This window comes from Dunckerocampus dactyliophorus, chromosome 13 (genome assembly GCF_027744805.1).
Source record: "Dunckerocampus dactyliophorus isolate RoL2022-P2 chromosome 13, RoL_Ddac_1.1, whole genome shotgun sequence".
NCBI classification, from domain to species: Eukaryota; Metazoa; Chordata; class Actinopteri; order Syngnathiformes; family Syngnathidae; genus Dunckerocampus; species Dunckerocampus dactyliophorus.
Window position 1 is genome coordinate 28,959,625 of NC_072831.1, and position 27,976 is coordinate 28,987,600.

The following is a 27,976-nucleotide window of genomic DNA, read 5'->3' on the forward strand; positions in this document are numbered from 1 at the left end:
TGCCATAAGTCTAAACGAGCCTTGGAAAGCAGAGGACGACGGACTTCTACGCATGCGTTCGTTCTTCTTCTACGGTACGGTGTGTCACATGGTTCCGTCTCCATTCACAGCGCCACATGTGGGTGTGCCTTGTGTATTACATCGTTTTCACTCTGGATGCAACTATTTAGTAATCCGGCACAGTGTGGATGCTAATTTTTTTCAACCTGCCAAAAAAAAAATACACAGGAGTGTTCCTATGTGGACAGGACCTAAGTCACCCTCCAAAGGCAAAGGGTTGGCGCCCCCTGGTGTCCCAACATAATGCATAAATAAAGTAAAAAGAATTAGTTGAATACTGTATGGCCACTGGAGTGCGAACAGAGGTACACCAAAGGTCATCTTCAGCTCTGAAACATCTCCACAGGCTGAGATGGCCTGCAGTGATGTGCAGCGCTCCGCCTCCGTGCCTGCTTGGCTGGCTTACCAACATCTGGCAGAGGAGGATTCAAAAAGAACATCTGTCCGCAAGCCAAGCAAACAAACACTCCTAATGAAGGTAGCTACACTTCCCAAATACCAGTTGACTGATTTGGACCATATTCGGTATTTTTTTCAAAGGTGGAACACTACTATAGGTTACGAATAATCAGCATTTAAAGAGGGATGCTGCCACACTTTGCATTGAGGCTCAAATAGCCCCACCGTTCACATCTGACCGATGCAAGCAAAGCGGATTGCTCCACCTCGTCAGCAGATGAGGGGCACATTAGGTAGCAAACGCGGTACGTCTAGCTCTTCCTGAACACAACATTTTGCTTAGTGAGTACACAACGAGACACACAATTGCAGGAACAAGCGAAGAGGGAAGCTACATCATCCCCTCAGTGCTGCAGGCAAAGCTCCAACGTTGACACGGCTGACCGGGAGAGCATACAGTGAGCTCACGTGATTGGCCCACAGAGGTCACATGTCGACAAGACCAAAGTCCCCAGTGTTACGGCTACAGTAATTGAGGCTTACATATGGTATAGATCAGATGTAGCTTTGACCGCAGCATTCCTACGAAGCCGAGGACGTACACTTTTATCCAACGTGGAATGCGGGCAAATCAAACGTATCAGGAAGTGTTGGATCGTGTGCATTCATCAGGTTTTGTGCCGCAGTGAGGATAAACCACACACACATTCAGTTAAATCATACGTGTTAAGACTTTTTTGACCGCTTTGCCGACTCCCGAAAGGTGGCAAATTTAAGATCATGGTGAGGTGAGCGAATTTGTAAAGAACAAGCAAGTTCCGAGTAAATGGTAATTCAAGCCTTTGTAGGTGGGAAGTGTCTACATGTTGGCCTCCCACTTGAATGATTGCACCAGCCATGCTGTCAATAAAGTAGTAAAGGGCTTCAAAAGGGTTGCAACGCATAAAAATAGTACACATAGTAATGTACGCAAGAATCTACAGAGGAACCTAGCATACATGGTTTGTAAAACTCTTTCAAAGAAACCAACATACGCGTTTGTGTTTTCGATTTCGAACTTAATGTACGAACTACATAGCCAGCTAAACTTTGTAGACTAGAAATTTCTACAAGTAGCACAGAATTTTCAATTTTCGGTTTCAGCTAGCCAACTGTATACGCAGTGTAATGCGTGTTTTGGTAAACGTCATTTATAACCCAGCATATGAGTTTTTGGAAACGCTGAAGACAATTTGTCGTTTTAAAGTTTCTTTTTGTAAACTTTGAAGATTTGAATCTTCAGCGAACCTAATGTTTGTGTTTTTTGTCAACACTGGAGATTTAGTTTTAGAGTTTAGACTTAAACCAACCTTGCATTTGCCTTTTTGGAAAAACTGAAGACAGTTTCATAGATGAAACTAGTGTAAGGCTTTTTTTCCCTGTGAAGACAATTTAGAGTCAACAAACTTGGCAACGTTTTCATAAACACTGAGGACGATTTAAAACTAACATGCCCGCTTTTCTTAACACTGAAAATAAATTGTTTTTTAACGTTACAGACAATTTAACATTGTTTTCACTGAACTTTTAAAACAATTTTAGAACAATTTGGAATTTTCTTGTACATTTTTCAAAGACAAAACTCTTAAATGACCCCCGTGTTTGTCTCTTTGTAAACAGTGAAGACAGTTTAGCCTCCAACAAACCTCACATTTAACTTTTCAGAAACATTGTCTTTGATGAAACTAGCGCATGTTTTGTTTTTCTTGTGAAGACAATTTAGACACAACAAACTTAGCATACATCTTTTTTCTAAACACTGAAGACGATTTAGAGTTGTCAAAGAAGCAAATGTCAAGGTTTTTGTTACAATACTGAAAACAAATTGGTTTTTGATTAAGCTGTTTTGGTACACATTAAAGACAATTTAAAACTCAGTAAAGCTAATGTTCGTGTTTTCACTAACACCGAAGACAATGTGGAGTCCTCAATGAACTTAGCATAAATGTTTCTTAAAAAATGGAACTAATTTTGTCCCCGATGAATGTTTGCAAACATTTAAGAGAATTTAGCTGACAAACTGAGCAGCATCCTCTGATGAACCCAACGTACTGTAGGTTTTTCATCAACTCTGAAGACTCTTCAATGAAAATGTCTGCTCGCCTACTGTATATACCGTACGTACAGTTTTGCCGGACAATTTTGAGTGTTCAACTAACCTAGCAGATGAGTTTATGAAAACACTGAATACAGTTTGGAGGAATTTTGTAAACTGCGAAGACAAAAGGTCTTCTATGACCTAATGTAGATTTTTCGTAAACTGAACATAATTTAGTCTTTAATGTTTTTATCCATGGAAGACAATTTCGAGTCTTCAGTAAACCTAATTTGGTAGGAAGTACTTTGAAGAACCTTCTCACTGTGCTGCATACACAACATTAGTGTTTATAGATGGACTCGCAGTACAGTACAATGACATTCCTGAGCAAAGTGTTAAAGTAAACACACTTATTTAAATTAATATGTGCTCTAGACCAGTTGCTAGCAAAGTAATGAACTAACCTAGTGAGAGGCCGTAACATAGACAGGGACGTGCCAGGCTAATGCGGCTATATTCTATCATAGCTACATGCTAAATAGGCTAGTAGCGAGGGGAAAATAGTGGAATTAAACCCGATTAGCGATCAATTAAAGCAGTCATTTGTCAGCCTGTTCATCGCCGAACACACGCTGGTTGGTTCTCGGCCTGCGAGGGCGTACTGTCCCTTTAAGGTCTCCAGGCTGGTCTGTGTCGTATTGATCCATCCACCATTTTCCAACACACAGCGGCGGCAGCACAGCTAAAGGGGGCTCCAGCGGGGCGAGCGGACCAGAGCGAGAGAGCCACCCCCCTCTACCTGGAGAGGAAGCCCGGCACCGGCGGGCAGGCAGCTATGGCGGCCAACATGTACCGGGTCGGAGGTAAGGCGGCGGGCTTGGTGGGGTGGAAGCAGAGCTGAGAAGTCGGCGGGGGTTTGTCTCGACACTCACCGCTGGACCCGCCATGGTTTCACCGCGGTTGTGTTGATGCGGTTTCTCCGTCTTTTCCCCATCCCTTTCCTCGCCAAAATAGCCTCGCTTGATGATGATAATGATGGTGGTCAATGTGCGAAGAGGAGGGTGGCGATGAAGAGTAGTGGCTCGCTTTTGTTCCATTTGTGGTTCTCTCTCTTTTAAAAAAAAAAACAAAAAAACAACAAACTACTTCAAAGGTGATGCACTTAAAGTAACATACAGAATGCTCCAGTTAACATTTTAAGCTACCATGGGCTGCATTTATGCTCAAAAGTTTGGCGTGCCATTAAACTATTGTGCACACTCAAGTAACCCGACTTCACCTACCTGCATAAACATGCACGTAGCTATCATTGAAAGTAAAATGGGTGAAACCAATGTGAAGACCACAAATCTGAGTAAAAACGCAATTGCGTGCTTTAAGCGTCTTTTCACGTCTCTTATTGTGAGCCCAGCGTGAGTATGGACATCCAATAATACGCTCACGGTAGTACACCTGCAAACAATGAGCTCCAGTGCAAGAGTTTTGTATTGTTTGTAGTTTGCATTGGCGTACAACTGCTGACAGACATTCAAGTCCAAATATTACAACTACACAGGACTGTCACGCCATACTGAACACGATCATCTCCGTAAAGAAAGACATGAAACCAAAATAGAGACCCCCAAGGAGAGCTACATTTGAATAACAATTCTTTTTCTGTAATATAGATTGGCTTATTGTTGTTGTAAGGCGGAGTATGAGGCCGGCGGAAGTGTATGGACGAACAAACTGCGTATTATACACTCCTGATCAAAATCTTAAGACTGGTGGAAAAATTGCAAGAATGTACATTTTGCACTGTTGGATCTTAAGGAGGTTCTAAGTGGAGCTTTAAAATACAAAACAAAGAAATGCCAGTGAGACAAAAAAACATTTTGAGTAAGCAATTTATTGCGAACAGGCATTAAAGTGAGAGAGGCTGATCAAAAGTTGACGACCACGGTCTTTAAAAACCGAAGTCTTGGCAAAAATGTGTGTTGAATGTGATTTAGTGTCAGTAGTGTCACACTGTCACTGTCTCCTGATGGCAAAGGCAGACAAGCTTTCTCTCTTTGAATGCAGCGGGATTGTTGAGCTGTATAAGCGAGGCCTCTCGCAGCGCACCATTGCTGCTGAGGTTGGACGCAGTAAGACTCATTTGAAACTTCTTCAAACATCCTGAGGGTTATGGATCAAAAAAGTCAAGTGGTAGACCCAAAAAAAGTATCGGGCCCTGAGACGGAGGATTCCTTTGGCTGTTCGTCAAGACACGGGACCATCCTCGGCGCAAATGAAGGTTGTTACTGGTGCCAAGTGTCCAATAACCATCGACGCCATCTGCCAGAGAAGGATTTTAAGAAGACTTCAAAGTCCTCATCTCCTTCAATGCCACAAAATTGCCCATTTGGAATCTGCAGGAGCGCATCAAACATGGGTCATTGAAAGGTGGAAGAACGTTTTATTCTCTGATAAGAAAAAATGTAACCTGTCCTGATGGCTGCCAACGTTACTGGCATGACAAGGAGATGCACCTGAGATGTTTTCCACACAGCGCAGTGGAGGGTGCGCCATCATGAGCCTTCAGTGGAACAATGGAGCTTCAGGTTGTGCAGGGCCGTCAAACGGCAGATGACTATGCGGAGATGTTGCAGGGGGGCATCCCTCATGATTGAAGGTCCTCGTCTGTGTGGTAGTGACAACAGGACAATGTCGCACTTCACAATGCCCGCCTGAAAAAGGACTCCGGTTTCCTCCCACATTCTAAAAACATGCATGTTAGGTTCATTGGTGAATCTAAATTGTCCATAGGTATGAATGTGAGTGTGAATAGTGGTTTGTCTATATGTGCCCTGCCAATGGCTGGCAACCAGTGTAGGGTGTAGTCAACTGGGATAGCTGGGATCCTTGTGAGGATAAGCAGCATAGAAGATGGATGGATGGTATTAATTTCATTTTGATGCTTTTTTTTTTTTTTTTTTGCAAGAAATTGCATACTCACTCAAAAATGTTTTTTGTCTCACTCCCATTTTTTCTTTTTGCATTTTGAAGCCCAACTTAGAACCTCTTTAAAATCCAACAGTGCAAAATGTACATTCTTGAAATTTTTCAACTGTTCTTAAAAATTTTGATCAGGGGTGTATGCTCAGTTTTTTTCCTTTTGTAGTTTTCAGTGGTGTGCTACTGCAGACCTGTTTCTAATAGGACTTTCTAAGTTCTACAGCGACTGGAGGGGAAAAAACCCAAGAAGGCTGAATGAGCTGCAAACAAACGCTGCTGTTTTACTCAAGGACTCACACCGTGTGATGGCCAACACTTCAGCCAGAGCGAGTTGGCTCTGCTGCCCTGGCCTATGAGGCTCGCTGGCTATCATTCAGCTTGCGGGAGGAGTGATCACATTGATAATTGACTTTTATGATGTAATTTCGATTAAGAAGAACGGCAGAAAGACCGGTGGAAGTTTCTTTAAAGCAGAATAAGAAGTGAGCAGTGTGATAATAATGATAGCGCATGCCCCTAGCTGAATCATTTCTAATATTTTGGTCCCCTTTTGAGCAATGTGAGAGGGCCCACCTAGTCAAACCACGTCTCATAAGGGTGTGATAACATAACTTGTCAAATAATGGCAGAATTTTAAAAAATGCCATTAGAATGTGCAGGTGTACCTAAGGAGATATACTAATCCGGGCCGGATCAGTGCACAAGCTTAAACCTAGAGCTGCATGTACGTTACAACACCATTGGAATTAAACAACAAAAAAATCTTTTAATTGTACAATGATTGGAACATGCTAGGTTTTGGGGTTAGGACATTGAAGGGGTTCTCCAAAGACCCCTGACTACTTTATATTGTCTTTGGGTCCGACCAATGTACAACGGAACCCAAGCAAGCTGCTCTGTGACGCTGGTTGACTTCCAAGTTCAAACTGCTTAACAGTTTTTCCTGTCGGAAATCATGTAAAGTGAAATGAATGCCCTCCAAACAGGACCTGTCGCTTCATCAAACCTTTATTAACCGTGCAGGCAGCGCTTTATTAAGTCACATTCCCAACTGACATGCCAATGCACCTAAAATCAAATAAAACTACTTACTCTTTGAAGAAGCCTGACAGACACGTGCGCTGCCGAGCCATGCTGTCACCCAGTGGCCTTTAATTGCCATTATAGCCTGGAATTAACCGCAAAAAGCCAAAGAAAAAGCAACTTTCAGGGGTGCCGTCATTGCGATGCTGGCGTTTGGGGTGGGTGGCTGGTGGGGTTTCGGTATGTTGAGAGTCAATGTATTTTTGGGGGGGGGTTCCGAGGTGTCTGAGGCGGGGGGGGGGGTTACGACATGTCACACGTAGGAGAAAAAGAGCGCTTGATTTGCTTACCCTCTCACCCTCCAGCACAGTATGGGTGATCTCGTCTCACCTGGTGTGATTTTTTGTTTTTTTGTTAATTAGCGGTTATCGCAGCTACAGTATATTGGAATATTGGGATTTTTGTTGGTATGATATAATAATTCCTCATATCGGACATTCCTCCAGCACCCCTGCCGTTCACATCATATCAGATATTGAAATGATGTTGTTTGTTGTTCTTTGTGAGCTGGTGTGTGTGTGTGTGTGTACTCCTGCAGGACAGAGGAAGCGATTGATTACATTTTAGAGGATAAACAACCAATAAATGTTTGTACGGGATTCGTCTTGGCTGTGAAAAAAATGGCGTTTAGTGCTACCTGAGTTGGAGCAGGATTATGCCCTCTTGAGCAGGGTGGAAAATTAACACTTAACCTGCTGAGGCTTTTCATCAACGCTGTGTCACCATATTGCCCTCTTTTTCGATGACTAATTTGGCTCATTAATGGGATTTACCTGCGTGCCCGCCTCATCTGATGTTGTGTCGTTCTAGGAATAAATTCTCTCACACTGTAGTTGAAATTAGACCTAATGGAGCACAACAAATCCGCCACAGAGTCTAATAATTGCATAACATAACAAACATACTGTTACACGGTATTTTAATCATCAGCCAAGAGGGAGTCTTAGGCCCTTTCCATATGGAAGCATTTTTTTTGTTTTGTTTTTTTAAACTGTTTCAGCCTTACGCCGTTTTGGAATTGAGAATCTGGCATTTTGCAAACTCTCTACCGGCTTTTCTTCAATTGTGCTGCATACATGTATGATTTTGACTCGATTTTTGTACAGTACTGCACGTAACAAACTAGTCTGTTTGCCCCGTGCTTTATCATTCCTCCAAGTGCCCAAACACAGCACCCTACGCATTGCTACTTCACTGTCTGTGCCTTTTCTTTCATAAATAACCCACCTTGGGGTCAAAGAATGTTGCAAGTGCCACGAATTTGTTAAAGAAGAGGATAAACACAATTACATTTGATCTCTCTAGGATGTACAGGAGTCCGCATCAACAAACAGGTCCATTTATTTATCATTTGTCTGCATGTAAAACTATAATTACAGTCAATAAAATGCATTTTATTGTTCACATTTTTTCTGTCTGAAACCAATTAATAGGATTTACGTTATATCTTATGGGAAAAATGGCCTTGGTTTTGTCTGTTTCGGTTTTCGTCTGACCTTTTTGGAATGAATTAATGACAAAAACCGAGGTTCTGCTCTACAGTAATTTTGTGTTTATCGCGGTTAATTGGTTCCAGACCCAACCGCGATAAGTGAATTTCTGCAAAGTACAATTCAATATTAATAAACAGAATATTTTCATAGTTAGAGTATAGAAAACCTGTTTGACTTTGTAAATACAGCTTTTAACATGATTAGAGCCCTCTATACATTAAATAACATCCCTATAATCACCTTTACACTCATATTATTCTTTGCTTATGCCACATTGCAAGGACATATGTAGGAGACGGGCACCGCTAGCATAGCTAGCAAACGAGTTAGCCTCTCCAGTTTACTTAGTCTAAATTTAAATAAAGTCTTTAAAACGGAGTTGGGAAGAATGACAAAGTAAGAAGCCAAAAACTTACCACTTGCAGTTCACTTCCACGTCCTGGTGACCAGAACAATGCATTTAATATGTGTTTCAATCATATTTGACTAATAATTGTCCATAGTCAACCATGGAACAGCGATCATTTATTAATTAAATAGTGATCAAACGTGATAGTGAGCGAGAGAGCGATGTTCAAACTGCAGTGTAGCGAGGGACGACTGACATTTTGAGTCTTTGTTTCCACGTGGGCAGGACTATTTCCTGTATTTCATGTAACTTTTCAAAAATTGTAAAGAACAGAAACCGTTTGATCACATCGTTTGTCCGTGTCCGCGTGGACTGGGCCGTAAAGCAGAGGTTCATAGGCAGGCCTCCTCTGGGAGGAGCAGCAACTTGGAAAAGAAAGAAATCAATCTTTTTTTCAAACCCGCTTTATTTTAAGTCAAAGGCAAAATGAAGTACATTTCAGTTTCTCGAGTGATTCTTGGGTGAGACGAAAACTCAACTAAATAAGCTCCAGAAAATCAGTTTTTCGGGGGAATCGGGGAGTCCCCATATAGTTTCAGAGAGGAGTCTCACTGTGCCACACTTTGAAGACCCCTGTCGTAAAGGTTTGCCTGATCTCAGCCCAACTTTGTTTGGAAACAATTAAGCTTGGCCCTTTGGAAGATGGCTGCCACTTTGCAAGACAATGCGAGACCGTCTTGGGAAAGCAATGACTTCTTCCCGAGTGAATGAAGTGGGTGGTCGAACAAAAGCCGCCTCTGCAGGCACTGATGTCTTTGTTTTGCCCTGTGCAGGCCACACGCCGCTCTTCCTACACTTCTTCCCACTGCTTCCGGGGGAAATTGTTGGTGGAAACCCTGGCTTAAGGCTTTAGCATCCATTCCAATGAGCAAATAGTTTGGGGGTTACTTTGAAACGACTCTAAAGTCACTCAAGCCTTGGTGGAAACGTGTGTCTGATTTTTAGGGTGTTTACGTGATAACAAAAATGTAAAAAAATTGAATCTCTGCTCACATGAGCCTTAAAAAAGTAAAAAAGACGACAGCAGTGCTGTTATTAGATGGCGACATCACAAAACCAACCCCTCAAGAATGAGCACAAACGCTACTACACCGTTGTTGTCCAACACAACTGTTTGACTGTGGCGTTCCCCTTTTTTGGTGTTTAGGTGGAAACTGCAACGCTTTTCAAATACCCCCCTTTTTAGGCTTTAAAACAAGAGATTCAAGAGAGTTTTATTGTCATGTGCATGGTAAAACAGCAGTTATACCATGCAATGAAAATCTTATTCTGTTCATTCTCCCAAGAAAAGAAAGATAACACAAGAAAGAATAAGAACATAAGAAACAAACATATATACCAATAAATTAAGCAACTAGGAGTGAGTGCTATAGGGCGATAGTCATTCAAGCAGGTCACGTTGCTCTTCTTGGGTACGGGCACTATGGTGGTAGACTTAAACGTCATTGTCATGTAAACAATTGGTCAAAACCATATTCAAAAACAGTCTCAAGTATACGAATTATGAGGTTGGAGACCCTAAATTGTCCATAGATATGAATGTGAGTGAATAGTTTGTCTATATGTGCCCTGCGATTGGCTGGCGACCAGTCCAGGGTGTACCCCTCCTCTCGCCCAAAGTCACCTGGGATAGGCTCCAGCATACCCCTGCGACCTTAGTGAGGGTTAAGCAACACAGAAGATGGATAATAACAGTAAATGCTGTTTAAGACCTAAATAAAACTACAAATGTGGAGAAGACAGGAAGTGACCTCGGACGTTGGGTCCATAAACCTCGACAAGCTAAAAGTCAACAGTCGCCCATGTTATGTTATCGCGATTGTGAGATAATTTCAACTTTCAATAAATGCCTTTTCACCGAACACTGACACCTAGTGGCCAATGTAGAATACTACATTCACAATTAGAATGCTGCTTCTGCCTTGTATTTGTATTTTAGTTGATTTAGCTATTTTTATGCTTGAAAATGATTATTTAGGCTAGGAATAAGTACAATTTGCTTAAATACGCATTTCTTAAACCTTTATTCAACCATGAAACGGTGATCATTTATTCCGAAATTTTTGAAAAAGCGCAATAGAGTGAGGGAGCGATGTTCAAACCGCGATGTAGTGAGGGATGGCTGTACATTGAGTAGCCATACATCGGATTCTTTAACTAGTGTGCACTGATTGTACCATAAGGAATCATTGTCATGTCAGAATGTCAATGGATATGCTGCTCTTAATTTGAAGGTTCAATGCAAACATCCGCTACCAGCTGACGTTGACTCAGCATTTTAATCACAGTATGGACTTTGTACCTCCTAAGTGTTATAGTATCTCATATAATTCCTGGTCAACATGTCACCATTGAGGCTTAACAGCTGATAAACAGCCACGGAACCTGTTGTTAGTGTAACAACTTCCTGTTTGTGATGTATGGTGGAAGTCCATGACCAAATCTGGGTCGTAGTAAGTTTTTGCGAGATCTTGCAAAAGTCGTACACATTTGTTTTTAACACCGAGTGTTTTTATTCTCAAAATTAACCGGATCTTTCTGTCACACTCAATGCATCTGCCCGGATTTGGAAGCAGTGTAGGCAATAATGAAGAAGCAGCCGCAGTAATAATAACACATTTTGATGTGCTCCGGTGGATGTCGTGTGCAGAAACATACATGTCATGTGCACACAATACTTGCTGGCATCTATAGTGCCCAATAACATTTTGCCTTCCTTCCTTTTACACTTATTTTACCAGCATGGTGTTTGGGCTTTTGTGACAGTAAATAAAATGTTTGTTAATTAAATGTAAAAATTCTTACATTTATTGATGCAATACATAATTGGCCAATTTCGTCCAGGATTTCAGAAATGGATGTAGCTTGGCTAACTTTTTTCTAACGGGATGTCAGCGTAATGCCCGTGCTTGTGGTTAAGAAAGACATAGCCACCGATGCGATTCAAATAGATTTTATGACACCCTTATTTCCTTGACACAATTAGACAGGATGTGGTGAACACCGCTCTTATTTGGAAGGCCAGAAGTGTGTTGTGTTTGTGTGTGTGTGTGTGTTGAAAATGTCTGTTAACGGTTGAGACAAACCGGGTGCAAGAATAAATGTGCCTCCTATTTCAGTCAGAACTTGCACGGCGTCAGTGGGCATCGTAAAATGTTGGCTTCCATTAGCAAGCGGTATAACAAAACTCTGTTTAAACGCTCATACTGCCCGAGTCGCCTGCCATGCTCTGCTAAACTAAGCTATCCCAGCAAGCTTACATTCACACTCCGTAAGAGAGGCGTTGAAGTTTTTTCGCCAACTTTCTCCGGTGTTTGAGGTGGCCGTTTCAACGTGTTTTTGAGGAGATTCCGCCACGATCGAACAGTCCGCTGGGGAAATACTCTTCTCCCATGGCCACTATGTCCGCATTTCATTTACATTATGTCAATTTCCGAGAGATTTTGCGTTTCGATTCCGTTTTTATTGGCCGATTCTCCGATTCCGTCGAGTCATAGGGCCCGAGCCAAAAATGTGCAAACTGTGCGTGAGCGCCCTCTTCTGCTGCTTAGGTGCCGCTGCTTCTCCAGGAAATGAGCAGCGTCGCCGGTCCGTGGGTTTATCAAAGTGCGGTTATAAATCATGGTTTTATGGTACTTTTAGTTTGAAAAGGTAATACTGAGCGTTGGGAGTTTTACTGTGGTTAAGCATTAATACTGGTAACTGTTACAGCCCTAATGCCCAAGAAAGCCATCGTGGGAAAAGGCGCAATAACCACAATGGCAAATTGTACGTGACGGTGAAGTCATAAAATGGTTTTTGATACGGTCGCTGTACTTGAAAATGCCATCTTTTGCCCTTGATTTTGTCCACCAAAGTCTCAAGCAGGCTAAGTTGTCCTCTTTCTCCTACGTTTTGAAGTTGTCTTGGTGGCCTGGTTCAGATCAACCCAGCAGACTGTCTTTTTTTTTTGCGGGGGTTGGGGGGGCATGCATACATGGACTGCGCTGTGACATCACAGTCTCAGAGGGACGATGGTTGGCCGAAGCTGGAAGCAGAGTGAGTAAGGGACAGGAGGGTGTGGGTTTATTTCTCTGCTTCAGACCGCGGGAGGGATGATGGGAAACGGGAGAGACGGAGTGACGCAACGCACGTCCACTTCCTCTCTGCCTTCTCCCACAGCAGCCCATTCGTGACTCGTTCCTCCTCCACTCTTGATATTTCCTTACAGGACTTCGAAGTTGATAGCCAGTATTCCACCTTTTTGGCAAGAAGGAGCATGACGGTGTCTCATTGTGTCCTGACGTCATCTGGCTTGCGATTTAATGGGTCCCTCGGAGATGCTGGCTATCGAGAGCCGCAGGCAAGCATCCACATTTTCGTCTTGGTGGTTAGCATCGTAACGGTCTCATCAGCAGACTCTCGTCTCGCTGTTTGATTGGTGTTTGATCTGCACAAGAAAGGAAAAAAAATAAATGTCGGCCGTGATTTATAAAGGGGGATGTAATACGAAGGAGTGTCGGGCCACGCTGAAACGAAAACCAGAATACAGTAATACCACAAGAGTAAAGTCATTGTGATGGTGAAGAAAGAGAGAATCTTTAGGAGAGAAAAGTTACAATTTTTATAAGTGTAAGTCGGAATTCTGCCAGAATGAAGTGTACATTTTAGAAGTATGAAGGCAGATTTTTTTTAGGTTGCAGTTTTATGTAAATACAGCCTTAATTACACAATAAAAAAACGTAAATTCAGATGACTAAAGTTGTACGTTTACGAGAATTAAAATAGTGAGTTCTTGGTCTTTGAATAGCCGACTATTCGGCAGCTCGATTGACTCGACTATCGGTCTCGCTGTCGAAGCATATAAAAATGTCTTGTGATCAAGATTGTATCATTCTGACTACGTACAGCCCACGGCTGCTGCTGAGCACACATTTGACAAAAAATCTTGTTTTTGTGGGTGTGGTGTGGAGGTGTTTCCAGCGTAGGCAGCCTGTTTAGCAGAAGACGTATTCCTAAGTCGTATACTTGCCACACATGAATAAAAATGACCTGTTTCAGAGGCGCTGAGGTGAGGAAGACCGCCGCCATCGACGGACTTATTGGCTTAGAATGGCTACTAAAAACAATTATCCAAAGTGTGTAAGCATTTTGAAAAGGTTGACTCTTACATATGACACAAGGACAACCATGAGCATATCATTTAAAACAGGTACGGCTGTTCCGCCAACTTCATTTTATATCCCGACAGTGAATTTTACTGCAAGCAATGTTGTTGTTTTTCAAGCCATGTTGTTGCTGCTCTATATGCACTTTTCTGGTGTGGGACGGCAGCGACTGTGTTTTGGTTTTGTTTGTCTTGCTTTCTCTGTCACTAAATCAACTGTGTCACTAAAACTTTATGTCAGTCGTACACAGCGAGTAACTAGAAATTATGCATCGAAAAAAATTAACTATTGATCACAAAAAAGATGCATCGATAATCGTTTTATCATCGCATCGCAGGCCTCTAAATTGTAATCGAATCGTGAGGTGGCCAGAGATTCCCACCTCTAGTTGGACTCATAGTACCACGACTCGCCATCTTGTACGCCAACCGAGGCAAAAGGGGTGCTGTGCTAACCGAGGTTCCACTGTATTGAAGTGGTCATTTTACATGAATAAAGATTTAATTGTACAAGAATACTGTTGTCATTTCACAAACAATGAAGTCGTAATTTTTACAAGAATGAAGTTGTCCTATTACGAAGAAAGCACTGCAGCAGAATCGTAGGTTTACGAGGAAAAACTCTGTACATTCGCAGCCATAGAAGTTGTAGTTTTACAAGAATCAATTCACAATTTCAGAGGGATAAAACCATAGTTTACATGTAATTTCACAATAATAAAGTTGGAGTTTGACTTTAATTATGTTAAAAATGTAATGAAAAATGCCAGGAAAGGGAAGAAGAGAGAGCAAAGAGGAGGTTTCTAGACGTGGTTGGACAGGACGTGAAGGTGGTAGGACCGGCACAGGAAGAGGCAAAGGACAGGGAAAGATAGAAACCACCCTATAGTAGAAGAACGTGGAACTTCACCCCCAAAACAGTTTCTGAAGAGTAAAATTTTAGTTATAATTTTACAGAAATAAAGTTCTAATTTTACAAGGGGGGAAGAATTTAATAAAATAACATCACAGAAAAAGAATTGGCATGCAGTTTGAGGAGGCCACTAATTCCACTTTGGGTCCCATTTTTAGCCATATGCTAACATGTTCTACATGCTGTATTTGTAGATATGCTAACACGTTCTACATGCTGTATTTGTAGATATGTTAACAGGTTCTGTATGCTGTATTTGTAGATATGCTAACATGTTCTACATGCTTTATTTGTAGATATGCTAACACGTTCTACATGCTGTATTTGTAGATATGCTCACATGTTCTATATGCTGTATTTGTAGATATGCTAACACGTTCTACATGCTGTATTTGTAGATATGCTAACATGTTCTACATGCTGTATTTGTAGATATGCTAACACGTTCTACATGCAAATGCAGTATTTGTAGATATGCTAACACATTCTATATGCTGTATTTGTGGATATGCTAACACGTTCTATATGCTGTATTTGTAGATATGCTAACACGTTCTATATGCTGTATTTGTAGATATGCTAACACGTTCTATATGCTGTATTTGTGGATATTCTAACACGTTCTATACGCTGTATTTGTAGATATGCTATGCTATTTGTGTATTTCAAGAAAAAAAAAATGCATCTCCCCTTGTCGTATAGGTGAAAAAGCCTATTATTATCAACTTAGCTCTTTTTTCCCTCCCATTTTTGCAGTTTTTCATTTTTTTAAATTCCAGCTTTCTTCTTGAGTAGTCTTCGTAAACTTTCTCTGGTCTTTTTATTCCCATAATATTATAATTCGAGCATATTATACTTTTTCCCAAAACAAATTTTCCAAAGATGAAAACTTAAACTTAATTAAACATTTATTTAGTTTTATTTTGCATAATATTACAACTTTTAAAAAAGTATTTTTTCTTTTAATATTTCAAGTCTGTGTTACTACAATGACATTATTTTTCCCTATGATATTACAAGTTTAGGCTCGTAAAATTTAGCCTTTTTTTCGTTAGAATAGGGCTTTTTTTTCATATTTTGTCTTTGTCATAAAATTACAGTTTTTTACATTTCTGCTTGGGTTTTTTTCCACCTATTTCAACTGTCTTCCTGTACATTTTTTTTCCTTATGACTTATTCTCATAACGTTATGACTTTATTCTCAGAATATTATAACTTTTTCCGCAAGCTAATTTCCCCAAAATCACAACTTTATTTGTTGTTTTTTTCTTGTTGTTCTTTCTTTCTTCTTAATATGACTACATTATTCCCTTTTAATATTTTGCCTTTATGCTTGTAAAATGACAGATTTTTCCCATTTTTGCTGTTTTTATGTTCAGTTATATTTTTAGAATGTGTGGGGCGGGCATAGAAAATAGCCGCGTGCCGGAAATGGCACCCATGCCGCACATGGACACCCCTGGGCTAGAACGACATCTTTTTTACCCCTAGCTGGCGATTTCTAGCTTGGTCGCCCAAGGGGGAGTGTGGGGGATGGGTGTGTGTGTGTTTCGGGGGGGTCTATGAGGAGAATAGGAGCTCCAGGCAGCCAACCAAGTGCAGGGTATAATCTGACAGCGCTCAGCCAAGACACATGCCGGGCTAAGACCAGGCGCCCCACCAAGCCTGGGGGCCTGCGGGGACATCCTGGTGAGCGCTAAGCCTCCAACGGGTCTGGAGCCATGCCAGGAGTATACATACAAACACACACACACACACACACACACACACACACACGTGTACACGGTATGTGTTGCAAATACACTAAACAATAACATATACACAGTACATGTGAGGGTTGTGATAATGTTTGGCTGGGGCTTCTGTGACGTGTATATTTTATTCACAACCTTCACCCGCTGCTTTTCCTGTGCCTGACACGTCACTTTTTCTTGCCCCCTTTGCTAATGTTCCACCCCACCTCTCCTTCTCTTTGCTCCCTTGCAGATTATGTATATTTTGAGAACTCTTCCAGTAACCCGCTGCTGATCAGGAGGATAGAGGAGCTGAATAAGGTGAGTGTGTGTGTCCATTTGTGGGTGTGCGTTTTTGTTTATCAATAATGGTGATTTAACGTCCCGCGTCCTTCAGAATGTATCTCTTTTAAATAATTAACCAACAGTTGGAATCAGTATGCGCGGCTGCCCTCGTTACCAATGACTGCTTCCTTCACAGAACAGGCCGGCCGTCTTCATGGGAATGAAGCAATTTTTTTTTAGATGTTGTCTGTTTGGCCCCGTCTGTCAGGCAGCTGTTTTAATAGTCACCTATGCAGTCACCCACCACTACACAAGGTACACAGTGCAAGAGCTCCACCGTCATGCTTTTCTAAAGATATTTTTGCCCAGCTATTGAATGGAAGCCCAAAGCGTGTCTCTGTATACCGGTGCAATGCCAATATGGCGGCGGCTCGACACGATGGACACACGGCTCAGGGTGGCACTTTACGATTCAACTTGTCACGGTCAGTCACTCCTCAGGTCCTTGCCGGACTTTTTGGTTTACAACCAACATGAGAAAACTAGATTCTGGTATATTTTGATGGAGCCCGGACACTTCCATTAAAGGCATAGATTCCAATGCCAAGACTTTAAGACCCCATTCGTTTGGATTCAGTGGAACCTGCGCGATAGGGCGATTATTGCATGTCACCGTCCAGCCAAGCGACACGCAAAATTTGTGCGTGTGAAAGTTTGTTCGTGTGTGTCTTGCGACGCAATCCCAGAAAGTTGAAAAATGTTCAACTTTTCATCGCGGTCGCCCAGACGAGCACCAATCAGCGGGAGTTTCACTGATCGACCAATGAGCGGACAGTACGCTATACTTACCGTGCAGATTTCCCGGACATTCCTAAAAAAAGAATATAGAGAAATAAAGAAAAAAGCAGCGGCTTGGTAACTCGTTGGCGCTAGAGTCAACATATCTGGTAATTTGACATTCATTTACACGGACATTTATGTAAGTTTATCTTCAATACTAGCAAGATCGGGTACTAGCAAGAGTCCTCGATCAACACCGGCCGCTTTTCCTCCTCTGAACTACTTTGATACCCCCAAACTCCCTCCACATCTGACAGCCAATCAAACCGTGGGAGACTCGTACAATTAGCTCAGATGTGAATGCATTGCCCACCCGTGTAGCTAGTCACGATCGCTTGTCCCCTCCCCTGTGCATGGAACTGGACTCACGGGATCAAGTGGGGGAGGCGTAAGTCACAGTTGATGTACTACACTGCTGAATGGGGATGTCCTGTAACTTCATGTCAAAAAATGTGAACTATCCCTTTAAGGCTTGGCATTGGAACACCATTTTCTGTCCAAGTCCTAAAAGAAAATTTTAATGTGAAAACCTTGGAAAGCGTAAAAGCACTGCCACAGAGAAAAGACAAATCTGAAGACTGACACATTATTATATTTAAAAAAAAAAAAAAAAAAAGCGACTGAAAAATGTAACATCAAATGAAAAGACAATACAAATTATACTGCGCAGCCACTGAAAAAATAGACGTGAAGGGGAAATCTGAAGACTGACATTTAAAAACCTCATATGGAAATAGAAAAAGATCAATATATATTCTGCATTGAATGACATAAAAAGTTAATAATGTAGTCATTTAATTTTGTTACCTATGTTACGTTGCATCACTCTTCTGCACTCGTGTGTATGCTATCGGCCCCGCCTCCACCCACTGAGACAAAGAGACTATGATGGAGAAGAGGGCGCGCTACACTCATGCAGTTGTTTTATGGAACAAATGTGCGAGCCTCTTCCTGCCTGTTTGAGGAACACAGACATGCATGCACATGGCAATATATTTAGGCAGGCAAAATGATCAAGTTGATATTCATTTATTGTGTGATTCATTTATTTATTATCATCCCAGGCCTGCCCCATGAGACATTTTTTTTCTGAATGAGAATTTTTGTCACATTTTAATTTCGTGAGATCTTGTGACACGAGATCTTGCAACACCCCTATTAAAAGAAATTAAATATAAATAATTCTGCTGTATTTTATGAAGCCAGAGCACGCCCACTAGTTTTTAGGCATTGGATATATATACTGTATATAGTCAAATCACTGTTTTTACTCAAAAGTTGGACAGGAGGGGGAAATTCAAAGACAGACATTGAAAACACATCATTTGTTTCAGTGTATTAACCTCTTTTTATTCAATACTAAAACTCACTTTCTATGCAAAAACCTAAAATGCTTTCCCATAAGGAAAATGTAATTTCCAGTGACATGAATAGGAATTACAGTTGGTTAGTGCACCTATTCTCAGGTAGCATGCATGACTGGCTAAAGGCAACAAATCAATGCCTAAATGAGCATTATTGCTCTTTTACACTTCATTATTTTGCCCCAGGAAATCAATACAGTGCTGTAAATGCTGCTATATCAAGTCATCACATTGTGTATTGTTACTTTAAAAAGCTGCACAAAGGCAATATTTAGGAGGCTTGAGCATGCTACATTGTCCCATCTTGTGTTTTTTTTGGGGGTGGGGGTTATTGTGGTAGCGTCACACTGTTTGTCGCCAAACTTAAGATGGAACCTCCTTTTTTTTAATCTAGGTGTGTGTGTGTTTCTATGGAAGGGATGCTGTGTGCCGCACCACTTGTTGCCATGGTAATGCCGATTGTCTCTCCGATTCGCAGACAGCCAATGGGAATGTGGAGGCCAAAGTGGTGTGTTTTTACCGACGCAGGGACATCTCCAGCACACTCATCGCCCTGGCAGACAAGCATGCGAGTGAGTGACCCAGGGTAACCCCGCCTAACCCCCGTACCCTCGGCCGCCGCGGGCCAAGACGGCGCAAAACCTGAATTGGGGGGGGGGATGGTTGCCCTGGCAGCCCCCTTCAGTTATTTTCCTTGATAAAGTTGCATAGCACCTCCTTATCTTGCAAGATTTATTGAAGGAAAAAAAAAAAAAGACGCACCACTCGATCTGCTGTGTGTGTGTGTGTGTGTGTGTGTGTGCGTGGGTGTGGGTGTGTGTGTGTGTGCGTGTGCACATCCGTTCATTCCGTACTTGAATGTGGTTTTCAAGTGCTGGCTGTCTTTGAATGATTTATTTCTTTATTTTGTTTTGTGTATACGATCGAGTGAAGCCGTGAAATTTGAAGTGCAGAGGGGCGAGGGATTACGGTATATTGAGTGTTTCATCGAAATGGAAAAAGATAACATTTTAATGACATGTTAACGGTGGTTTGTCTCCAGTTGGACCACCCAGCCTCAGCGTGTGTTTTTATTCATATTTTTTTCCAAAATGCTAGTGTACTGTATGGGCCGCACGGTGGTCTAGTGGTTAGCATGTTGGCCAACACAGTAACAGTCTGGAGATCGCGAAGACCTGGGTTCGATTCTTCATTGGGCATTTCTGTGTGGGTTTTCTCCGGGTACTCGGGTTTCCTCCCACATTCCAAAAAAATGCATGTTAGGTTAATTTGCGACTCTAAATGTCCATAGGTATGAATGTGAGTGTGAATGGTTGTTTGTCTATATGTGCCCGGCCATTGGCTGGCGACCAGTCCAGGGTGTACCCCGCCTGTCGCCCGAAGTCAGCATGTGGACCCTGCGACCCTCAAGAGGAGAAGCAGTATAGAAAATGGATGGATGGATAGCGTACCTCAGTGTTCCTCAGAGCCCGGCCCTTCCATCATACCATCATACATTATTGGATGAATGTATGTTTTTTTTGTTTTCTCTTTAAAAGTCAGCAGTTAAATCTTTGGCGATATATTAAAAATGGAAAAAAATGTCATTTTTCACACTGCCTTGATTTTCAGGCCCCACACCATGTTTCTTCTGAAACAGTCTTTACAGGAAGTAGTAGTTTATTGACCCCTCTGTTATTCATCTTGCTGGATTAACGTAACATTACTATAATGTCTGATATACTGTAGATACACACCTCAGAATTACATTTTTTTGTGTTTGTACTTGAGTTATCGTGTTGGTTTTCCTAGAACACAAACACACACGTGCTTTTGTGGAGGCTACCTGTGTGAACTTAGGGTGAAGGCATTTTATTAACTATTCTGTGTCCACTGCAGCGATTTGGAGAGGTTTTTTTTTTCATTCTTGCAACTCACATGCAAGAAATCCATGGTAGGAATGGCTGCGTGCCACAAGGGTGTGGGCTACTTCCTGTGTGCGCCTCTCTCTGCAGCCTCACCAAGAGTGTGTGCGTGTGTGTGTGGGGGGGTGTTATGTGTGTGTTACACATCTTCTTATATATGCAGATAAGGCTTGTGGGTAGCCTTAATTCAGTCTTGCTATGGATCAGCGGAGGATGGCGGTGGAGTATGTGAGATGTGTGTTAATGTGTTGCATGAGTGTGTCTGCGCTGAGTCATTGATCAAATATTTTGCTTGCAGCGATTCTGAGCGCTCCCTCGACGGGGCCTCTGTCCAACTTCACCGTAATCCCCACACCAAGGCAGCCTCCTTAGTGGTCAGTTACCTCCTTGACTCCCCCCCCTTTAGTTCAACATGTAAATGAACGACTCAAACATTAATGACATCCTCGTTCCCATACAGAAGAGAATTGCCACAGGAGCCGCCTAACACAGCTAACATTGTCTTGCGTGATTAAAGTCACATGCCTCGCCCTGGCACCAGCAAGCCCCGCCTCCTCTGTGTTGCACATTCAGTCTGTATTAGATGTTATCATGAGGGCCCGTCGCGGTGGAAGAAGATAAATGTCTCGTACTTTATTAAACGCAGGCCTTTGGAAAGCTGGAAGGACTCGCAAAGGGGACCGTCCTCATCTCACGCTGCGCTTGTTGTAAAAGTCAACGTTGTCGGTAACTCGAGAAGCCTAAATGGGCTGGGGGAAGGGCAATTGGGGTGGGGGGGGGGTCAGCGCCACAAAACAAAACACGGTACGAGATGAGGCGACGTCACATGCAACTGGAACCATGACGTAGCACAGTGTATAAATTGTTCACATTTCATCAAAACTACTTGACTGGCTTAAAACATTTGTAGCTGTCACAGGGGTAACGTGCCATGAAAATGGTTATTTTTAGCCCACTGCTCGCTGTCCCTCCCCCTCCAAAACCTTCCTGCTAACTTGACGTTGGCGTTCGCCGACGATGGAATCAAAGTCACGGTATAGAAATGATAAGTTTCACCTTTTTGTCTTACAGCAACGACGGTGCATTCAAACAAAGTGCGAAATCTCAACGCTTGGCATAAAAACATATTTGTCACACGTACATGTTTCAGACCATCAAACAAATGTAAATATTATTCAATCACAACACAACTGGACACAAAATGCACTTTTTAAATGAACCTTTTTGTTACTGAAGGAGAAAAAAAATCTGTGTGGAAAAAGTGATTGCCCCCCCCTGTTAAACCATAACCACATAAACCACAGTGAGAGCCATTATCCACAAATGGCCAAAACATGGAACAATGGTGAACCTTCTCAGGAGTGGCTGGCCAACCAAAATGACCCCAAGAGCGCAGTGACGACTCATCCAAGAGGTCACAAAAGACCCCACAACAGCATCCAAAGAACTGCAGGCCTCACTTGTCTCAGTTAAGGTCAGAGTTCATGACTCCACCATACGAAAGACACTGGGCAAAAAGACCAGAGTTCCAAGACCAAAACCGCTGCTGAGCAAAAAGAACATTAAGGCTGATCTTAATCTTACCAGAAAACATCTTGATGATCCCCAAGACCTTTGGGAAAATATTCTGTGGTCTGACGAGGCAAAAGCTGCACTTTTTGGAAGATGTGTGTCCCATTTGGCATAAACGTAATGCCACATTTCAGAAAAAGAACATCATACCAACAGTAAAAGATGGTGGTGGTAGTGTGATGGTCCGGGCCTGTTTTGCTGCTTCAGGATCCGGAAGACTTGCTGTGATAAATGGAACCATGAATTCTGCTGTTTAGCAAAAAATCCTGAAGGAGAATGTCCAGCCATCTGTCGGTGACCTCCAGCTGAAAGCAACTTGGGTTCTGCAGCAGGACAATGATCCACAACACACCAGCAAGTCCACCTCTGAATGGCTGAAGACTTTGGAGTGGCCTAGTCCAAGTCCTGACCTGAATCCTATTGAGATGCTGTGGCATGACCTTAAAAAGGAAAAGCCTCCAATGTGGCTGAATGACAACAATTCTGCAACGATGAGTGGGCCAAAATTCCTCCATTGCTGCTAAATGGGGCCCAACCGGTTATTAGGTTTAGGGGGAAATCACCTTTTCACACATATAGGTTTGGATTTTTTTTCTCTCTTAATAATAAAAAGTTTCATTTAAAAACTGCATTGTGTGTTCATCTGTGTTGTCATTGACTAATATTTAAATTTCTTTTATGATTTGAAACATTTAAGTGTGACAAACATGCAAAAAAAAAAAGAGAAATCAGGAAGGGGGCAAACTCTTTCTCACACCACTGTATGTGTTTGTGTAATGTGTAGCAGCTAGGTTGGACCTGAGTGTATTGCACCCTGTTGTAGTCGGTATATACAGTTAGATATTAAAGTGTTTCCCTCAGTCTTCACTATCTTTTAGTTCAAAACGAACCTGCACCAAACTTAATATCCATTTCTGTTAAACTCTCAGCAGCCCGTTTAGGCAGGTATGTTTTATCCTGAATGATTTGCATCCTCTGTGTACAGTACTTGGTGTATATGGAGCCCTATGATTTCCGCCTTAACAGAATCGCGGAATTGGCCAATAAAAAAAGGAATTTACTGTTTTTAAATTGACATAGTGTGAATGAATCATCGTGAGGAGAAGGAACGTTCGTGTGGGGGAGTATTTCCCCGGCGGATGGCTCAATTTGTGGCGTAATGTCATTGCAAACACTAAACCGCCCCCTCCCAACCTAAACATGTTGATAAACACCGGCGGAAGTTGGCGGAACGTCCTCTTACGGAGCGTGAATGGAAGCTAGCGGGCTTAGCTTAGTTCCGCATGCTAGTGCGATTGTGTGTGTGCGACCCGTGCTGGATGAGAATATTTTCACAAAATTGTTTTTTACCACTTAATGTAAGGAGCGTTTTACAATGCCAACAACATGCAGGCAGCTTCTGAGCGGGAAAACCAACGAGAAGCAGGATTATTTTTGCACCCGGCTTGTCTTAGCCACAAACAGACTTTCTCATCACATACGAAACACAAGAACATACTTCACTTGAAAAAAAAAAAAGAGTGCCGTTTCCCCCATTTTTAACTGTGTAAACAAAATAAGCGTGTCATAAAAAACATCTTGCATATTCATTTGGAACTGCATCTGTGACTACTTCCTTAACTACAAGCATGGGCATTACAGTTTGTTGAAGATTTTGTAGCAATGTGTGCTGAGACTGACATCCCATTACAGAAGTTAGCCAAGCTACATTTATTCCTCAAATACGGGGCAGAATTTATTTGCATTGGTAAATGTAAGGATTTTTGCATTTAATTAAGACATTTTATTCACTAAACCAAAGAACATACACCCTATGCTGGTAAAAATTGAATTGAATTCTTCTGGGTTTCACAGGGCCCCTATGTACAGTATATGATATTGCAAGATTTACCACAAATGTCACACTATCTTTTCATTCAAAGTTAACCTGTACTTTAATTTTGGTCTCGTTTTAAACGACAGCAGCTCATTTTGGCAGCTAGCTTGCTGCTACGCTGGTCCAAAATTGCTTGAAGGCCAAGTAACTTCACAACACAGCATACAAACATTAGACCAATCGAATTCCACATTATTGACATTGTTTTTTTTACAATCAAATGCAGATCATGATGCCCGTTGTTACCACAAACCCTCGTTATGCCTTCAAGGTGAATTCAGTTCGTTAAGACGAGAGGTCCTTCTCCTCTCCTCTCACTACCTCGGAGCCCTGTAAGGCGAGCCATTCGTCAATAATTGATAATTGGCTGGGACAGGTGAGACAGAGGCGCAATTTGTGCGGCACAGGATAGGGCGGCCATCATCAGCCTGGCTGTATAATGCCGACCCGCCAAGTCCCTTCATCCTAATCTCACTTCATTTCATTTTTCTCATCCACTGAACTTGATTCAATAATCCCAGTTTAAAATTAGCTGCTGGACGAGAGCTTCACTGTCATGTGTTTGCGTGCGTGCGTGTGTGCGTGCATGCGTGCGTGTGTGTGTGTGTGTTTGGCGATGCCAAGAGCGGGCCCAAGCAGTGAGGCAGCAAGCAGTTACGTATTGATTTTGGCCACACATCGCTTCTCCTGAAAAATCCCTTGATTGCTTTTGTTCGCCTGTGCGACTCCCCAGCTCTGTCTCGCTTCCTCTAATGAAAGTCCAAATGAATTGGAGCACGTACTGACTGCTCGTGCACACACTCGCACTTATACACGCCCCCCACCCCCTGCTATCCATGCGCTCGTTCTCCTTCATTCCTGACTTCTCTATTACCCACTGTCTTTACACATCTCTATCTACGTCTAATGTTTCGCCATTCGTTGCCAGGCTTATTTTAGCGATTCCCCCCCCCCCTTCGGTCCGACCTTATTCTTTCTAACCTCTCGTCAGAAGACGGTGAATTTGTGGCATAAAAGCTGCGTTTTCCATTCGGTTTGTTGGTTTGTTTGTCAAGAGATGATGTTCAATTTCAATCCTCTCGATTTTCTTATGAGTTCTGGGGGAGATTCATAAAAAAATGTATTAACAAATCATATTTTGTGTTAGTGTGCCAAAGTTGGAGAGCTAGCGAAGCAATATGCGAATTAAAATGATTACAAGTTGAAATGTTCTGATTTTTCTGCATTTTGGGTGTCAGCAATGCTAACATTAGCCACTTTGGGCAGTTTTTGTTGGCCAAAATATATGTTTGAAATGCTAAAATTATTATATATTATAATTAATGTCAACGTACTTTGGAATGCAGTTGAAAGTTAGCATTTTGGCTGTAAAGCAAAGGTAAAGTTAGCCAAATGGCAACAATCTAGGGCTGCAAATAACGATTATTTTCTTAGTTGATTAATCTGAAGCTTGTCATTTGGATTAATCTGTGGTCGGTTAGGCCCGACACAGGCAAAACCAATGTGAAGCAAATACAGTGTCCATCACTGTTGTCCAAAGTCAAAGTGGTAATCGCTGATGTGTGAATATTTTGTTTAGCATAAAACACAAAGACAATAGGTCTGCTTTCATGGATGACTGAGGAAATTAAAAAATATTCACATTGGAGAGACTGAAAGCAGAGGATCCAGTCATTCCTCGCAACATTGCGGTTTCATTATTGCTCCCTTGCGGTTTTTCCAAAATTAATTAACAAATGATCACTGTTTCGTGGCTGACTATGGCATATTATGAGTCCAAAACTACTGAAAGACAGCAGTATATGCAGTATTCTGGCTACTAGGTATCAGTAATGTTCCATTATTGAGACGTGATAGATTACCATCACACTGCATGGAATCAGACATAGCATGTCTGACATGATAGAGTGGGGGGAAGAAGGTGTGGAAGTGGTAGGTTTTTTGCTTCTTTGTCCCTCTTCCCCACACCGTTTTAAACACTTTCTTATTTTTAGTATGCAGGGAGCCTTACTAAGGCTACTCTGTAGAAATTCACTTATCACGGTCGGGTCTGGGGGATTATGTGCCATAAACGAGGGATGACTATATTTACATTTTTAAATCAGAAAGTGATTAATCGAATACCGAAATAGTTGTCGATTAATTGGATAATTGGTGAATCATTTGTGTTTTGTAAAGCAGTATTAACTGACGCTTAGTGGTGATTTGTGGCTGCAGCAGAGCTTTATTTCCCACCCCCACCCGCAGACGTTTGGGTCCTACTTGGTCTTCTCGCATGTAGTTTTGACTTTTGCCTTCCCTCGCCCACCCAGGGGAGCTGGAGGACGAGATGGAGAATCCAGAGATGGCCGACCTCCCCGAGAAGCAGAAACATCAGCTCAGACACAGAGAGCTGTTTTTGTCCCGCCAGTTGGAGTCTCTACCCGCCACGCACATCAGGTATGCTGCAGTACGCCAGAGTCCTCCAAAAACCTCATCAAGTTGAGTGTAAACCACAGGGTACCCGTAACAAAGCCGTCATCTGCAGTCCATGTAGAGCTTGAAATGTCAGAAGAAGGCTGCTTTTTTCCTCCTATTTGCTCATTTGTAAGCAGCCAGCAAAGACCCCTAATAATTAGCACATTATTACCTGGCATTTACAACCACACTCGCAAAGCAATACAAATATTGTGAGGTGTTTGTCGAGGGAGAAGTCAACATATTTGTTTCAAGACGATCATTAAACCCTCCTTTTTAATGAGGTAGCCTAGCTCATCTCCTTTCCTTGCTCACTTGTGGTCTGCAGGGGGAAATGCTGCGTGACGCTGCTGAATGAGACGGAAGCGTTGAAGTCCTACCTGGATAGAGAGGTTTGTTGGTTCTTTGTCATCATTTACACTTTTTATTCTTTAGCATGTTGAACCAGAACAGTCCAGTCACAGCAGTGTTTCCCACAGGACTGCAATCTATTTGTGGTGGCGGTTTGGGGGAGGTGACATAATTACGTAATTGGCATAATTGGCCATGACGCATTTGCAAAAAACAAAAACAAAAGCAGAATCACAAATGAACTTTTAGTTGCTTCTTGTCACAAACAAGACTGAGCCCCCTGTGAGTGCTTTTAGACGGGGAAGGGGGACCCACAGGAGCACATGCTGCTAATTGGTTCCAGACCCGAGCGTGATAAGTGAATTTCCGCAAAGTAGGATTCCTTATGTACAAAACAAATATTTTTGTAGTTTAGAACATAGAAACCTGTTTGTGACCTAAATAGTTTTTTTTTTAAACATTAGAGCCCTCTAGACATGAAATAACACCCCTATAGTACCTTTACACTGCTATTACCCAATATAGTAGATATAATCAGAGAAAATAAGTCATTAGACATAAGACACATGCTCGTTAGTGTTTCAATAAACGTTAACAGATGTGTGGACAGGAAGTAACACCTGGCATAAGGTCCCAACAGCACTCATTATTATTATTATTATTATTATTATTATTATTTATTGTGCCAGTTGCGAGAGATTATTGAAACCTGCAATAATTGCTCACGTGATCAAGTCTGATGCGTGTGCCTCGAGTGGCCAGTGTAGACTACAGTTCACCAACGAGCCTATCCCAGCTGACTACGGGTGAGAGGCGGGGTACGCCCTGGACTGGTGACCAGCCAATCACAGGGCACATATAAAAGAAGCAACCATTCACGCTCACATTCATACCTGTGAACAATTTAGAGTCGCCAATTAACGGTGGGCGGAAACCCGAGTACCTGCAGAAAAACCTACGCACGCACGGGGAAACATGCAAACTCCACACAGATGTCCAACGGAAATTCAAACTCCGATCTTCCCGATCTCTTGACTG

At 42.2% G+C, this 27,976-nt stretch overlaps 1 protein-coding gene across 2 annotated transcripts in view; it reads left to right on the top strand.

Annotated features, from left to right (window-relative positions):
• Positions 1-3,181: 3,181 nt before the first annotated feature.
• mta1 (metastasis associated 1) overlaps positions 3,182-27,976 on the top strand; it is a 38,996-nt gene continuing 14,201 nt past the window's right edge. Inside the window, exons 1-5 of one of the 2 annotated variants that reach the window (XM_054795459.1) lie at positions 3,182-3,399; positions 16,543-16,610; positions 19,257-19,350; positions 26,443-26,569; positions 26,916-26,979. In XM_054795459.1, the coding sequence (XP_054651434.1) occupies positions 3,372-3,399; positions 16,543-16,610; positions 19,257-19,350; positions 26,443-26,569; positions 26,916-26,979 (381 nt within the window). In that variant the 5' untranslated portion in view covers positions 3,182-3,371. The remainder of the gene's footprint in view (positions 3,400-16,542; positions 16,611-19,256; positions 19,351-26,442; positions 26,570-26,915; positions 26,980-27,976) is intronic. The other variant, XM_054795458.1, reaches the window with a different exon arrangement.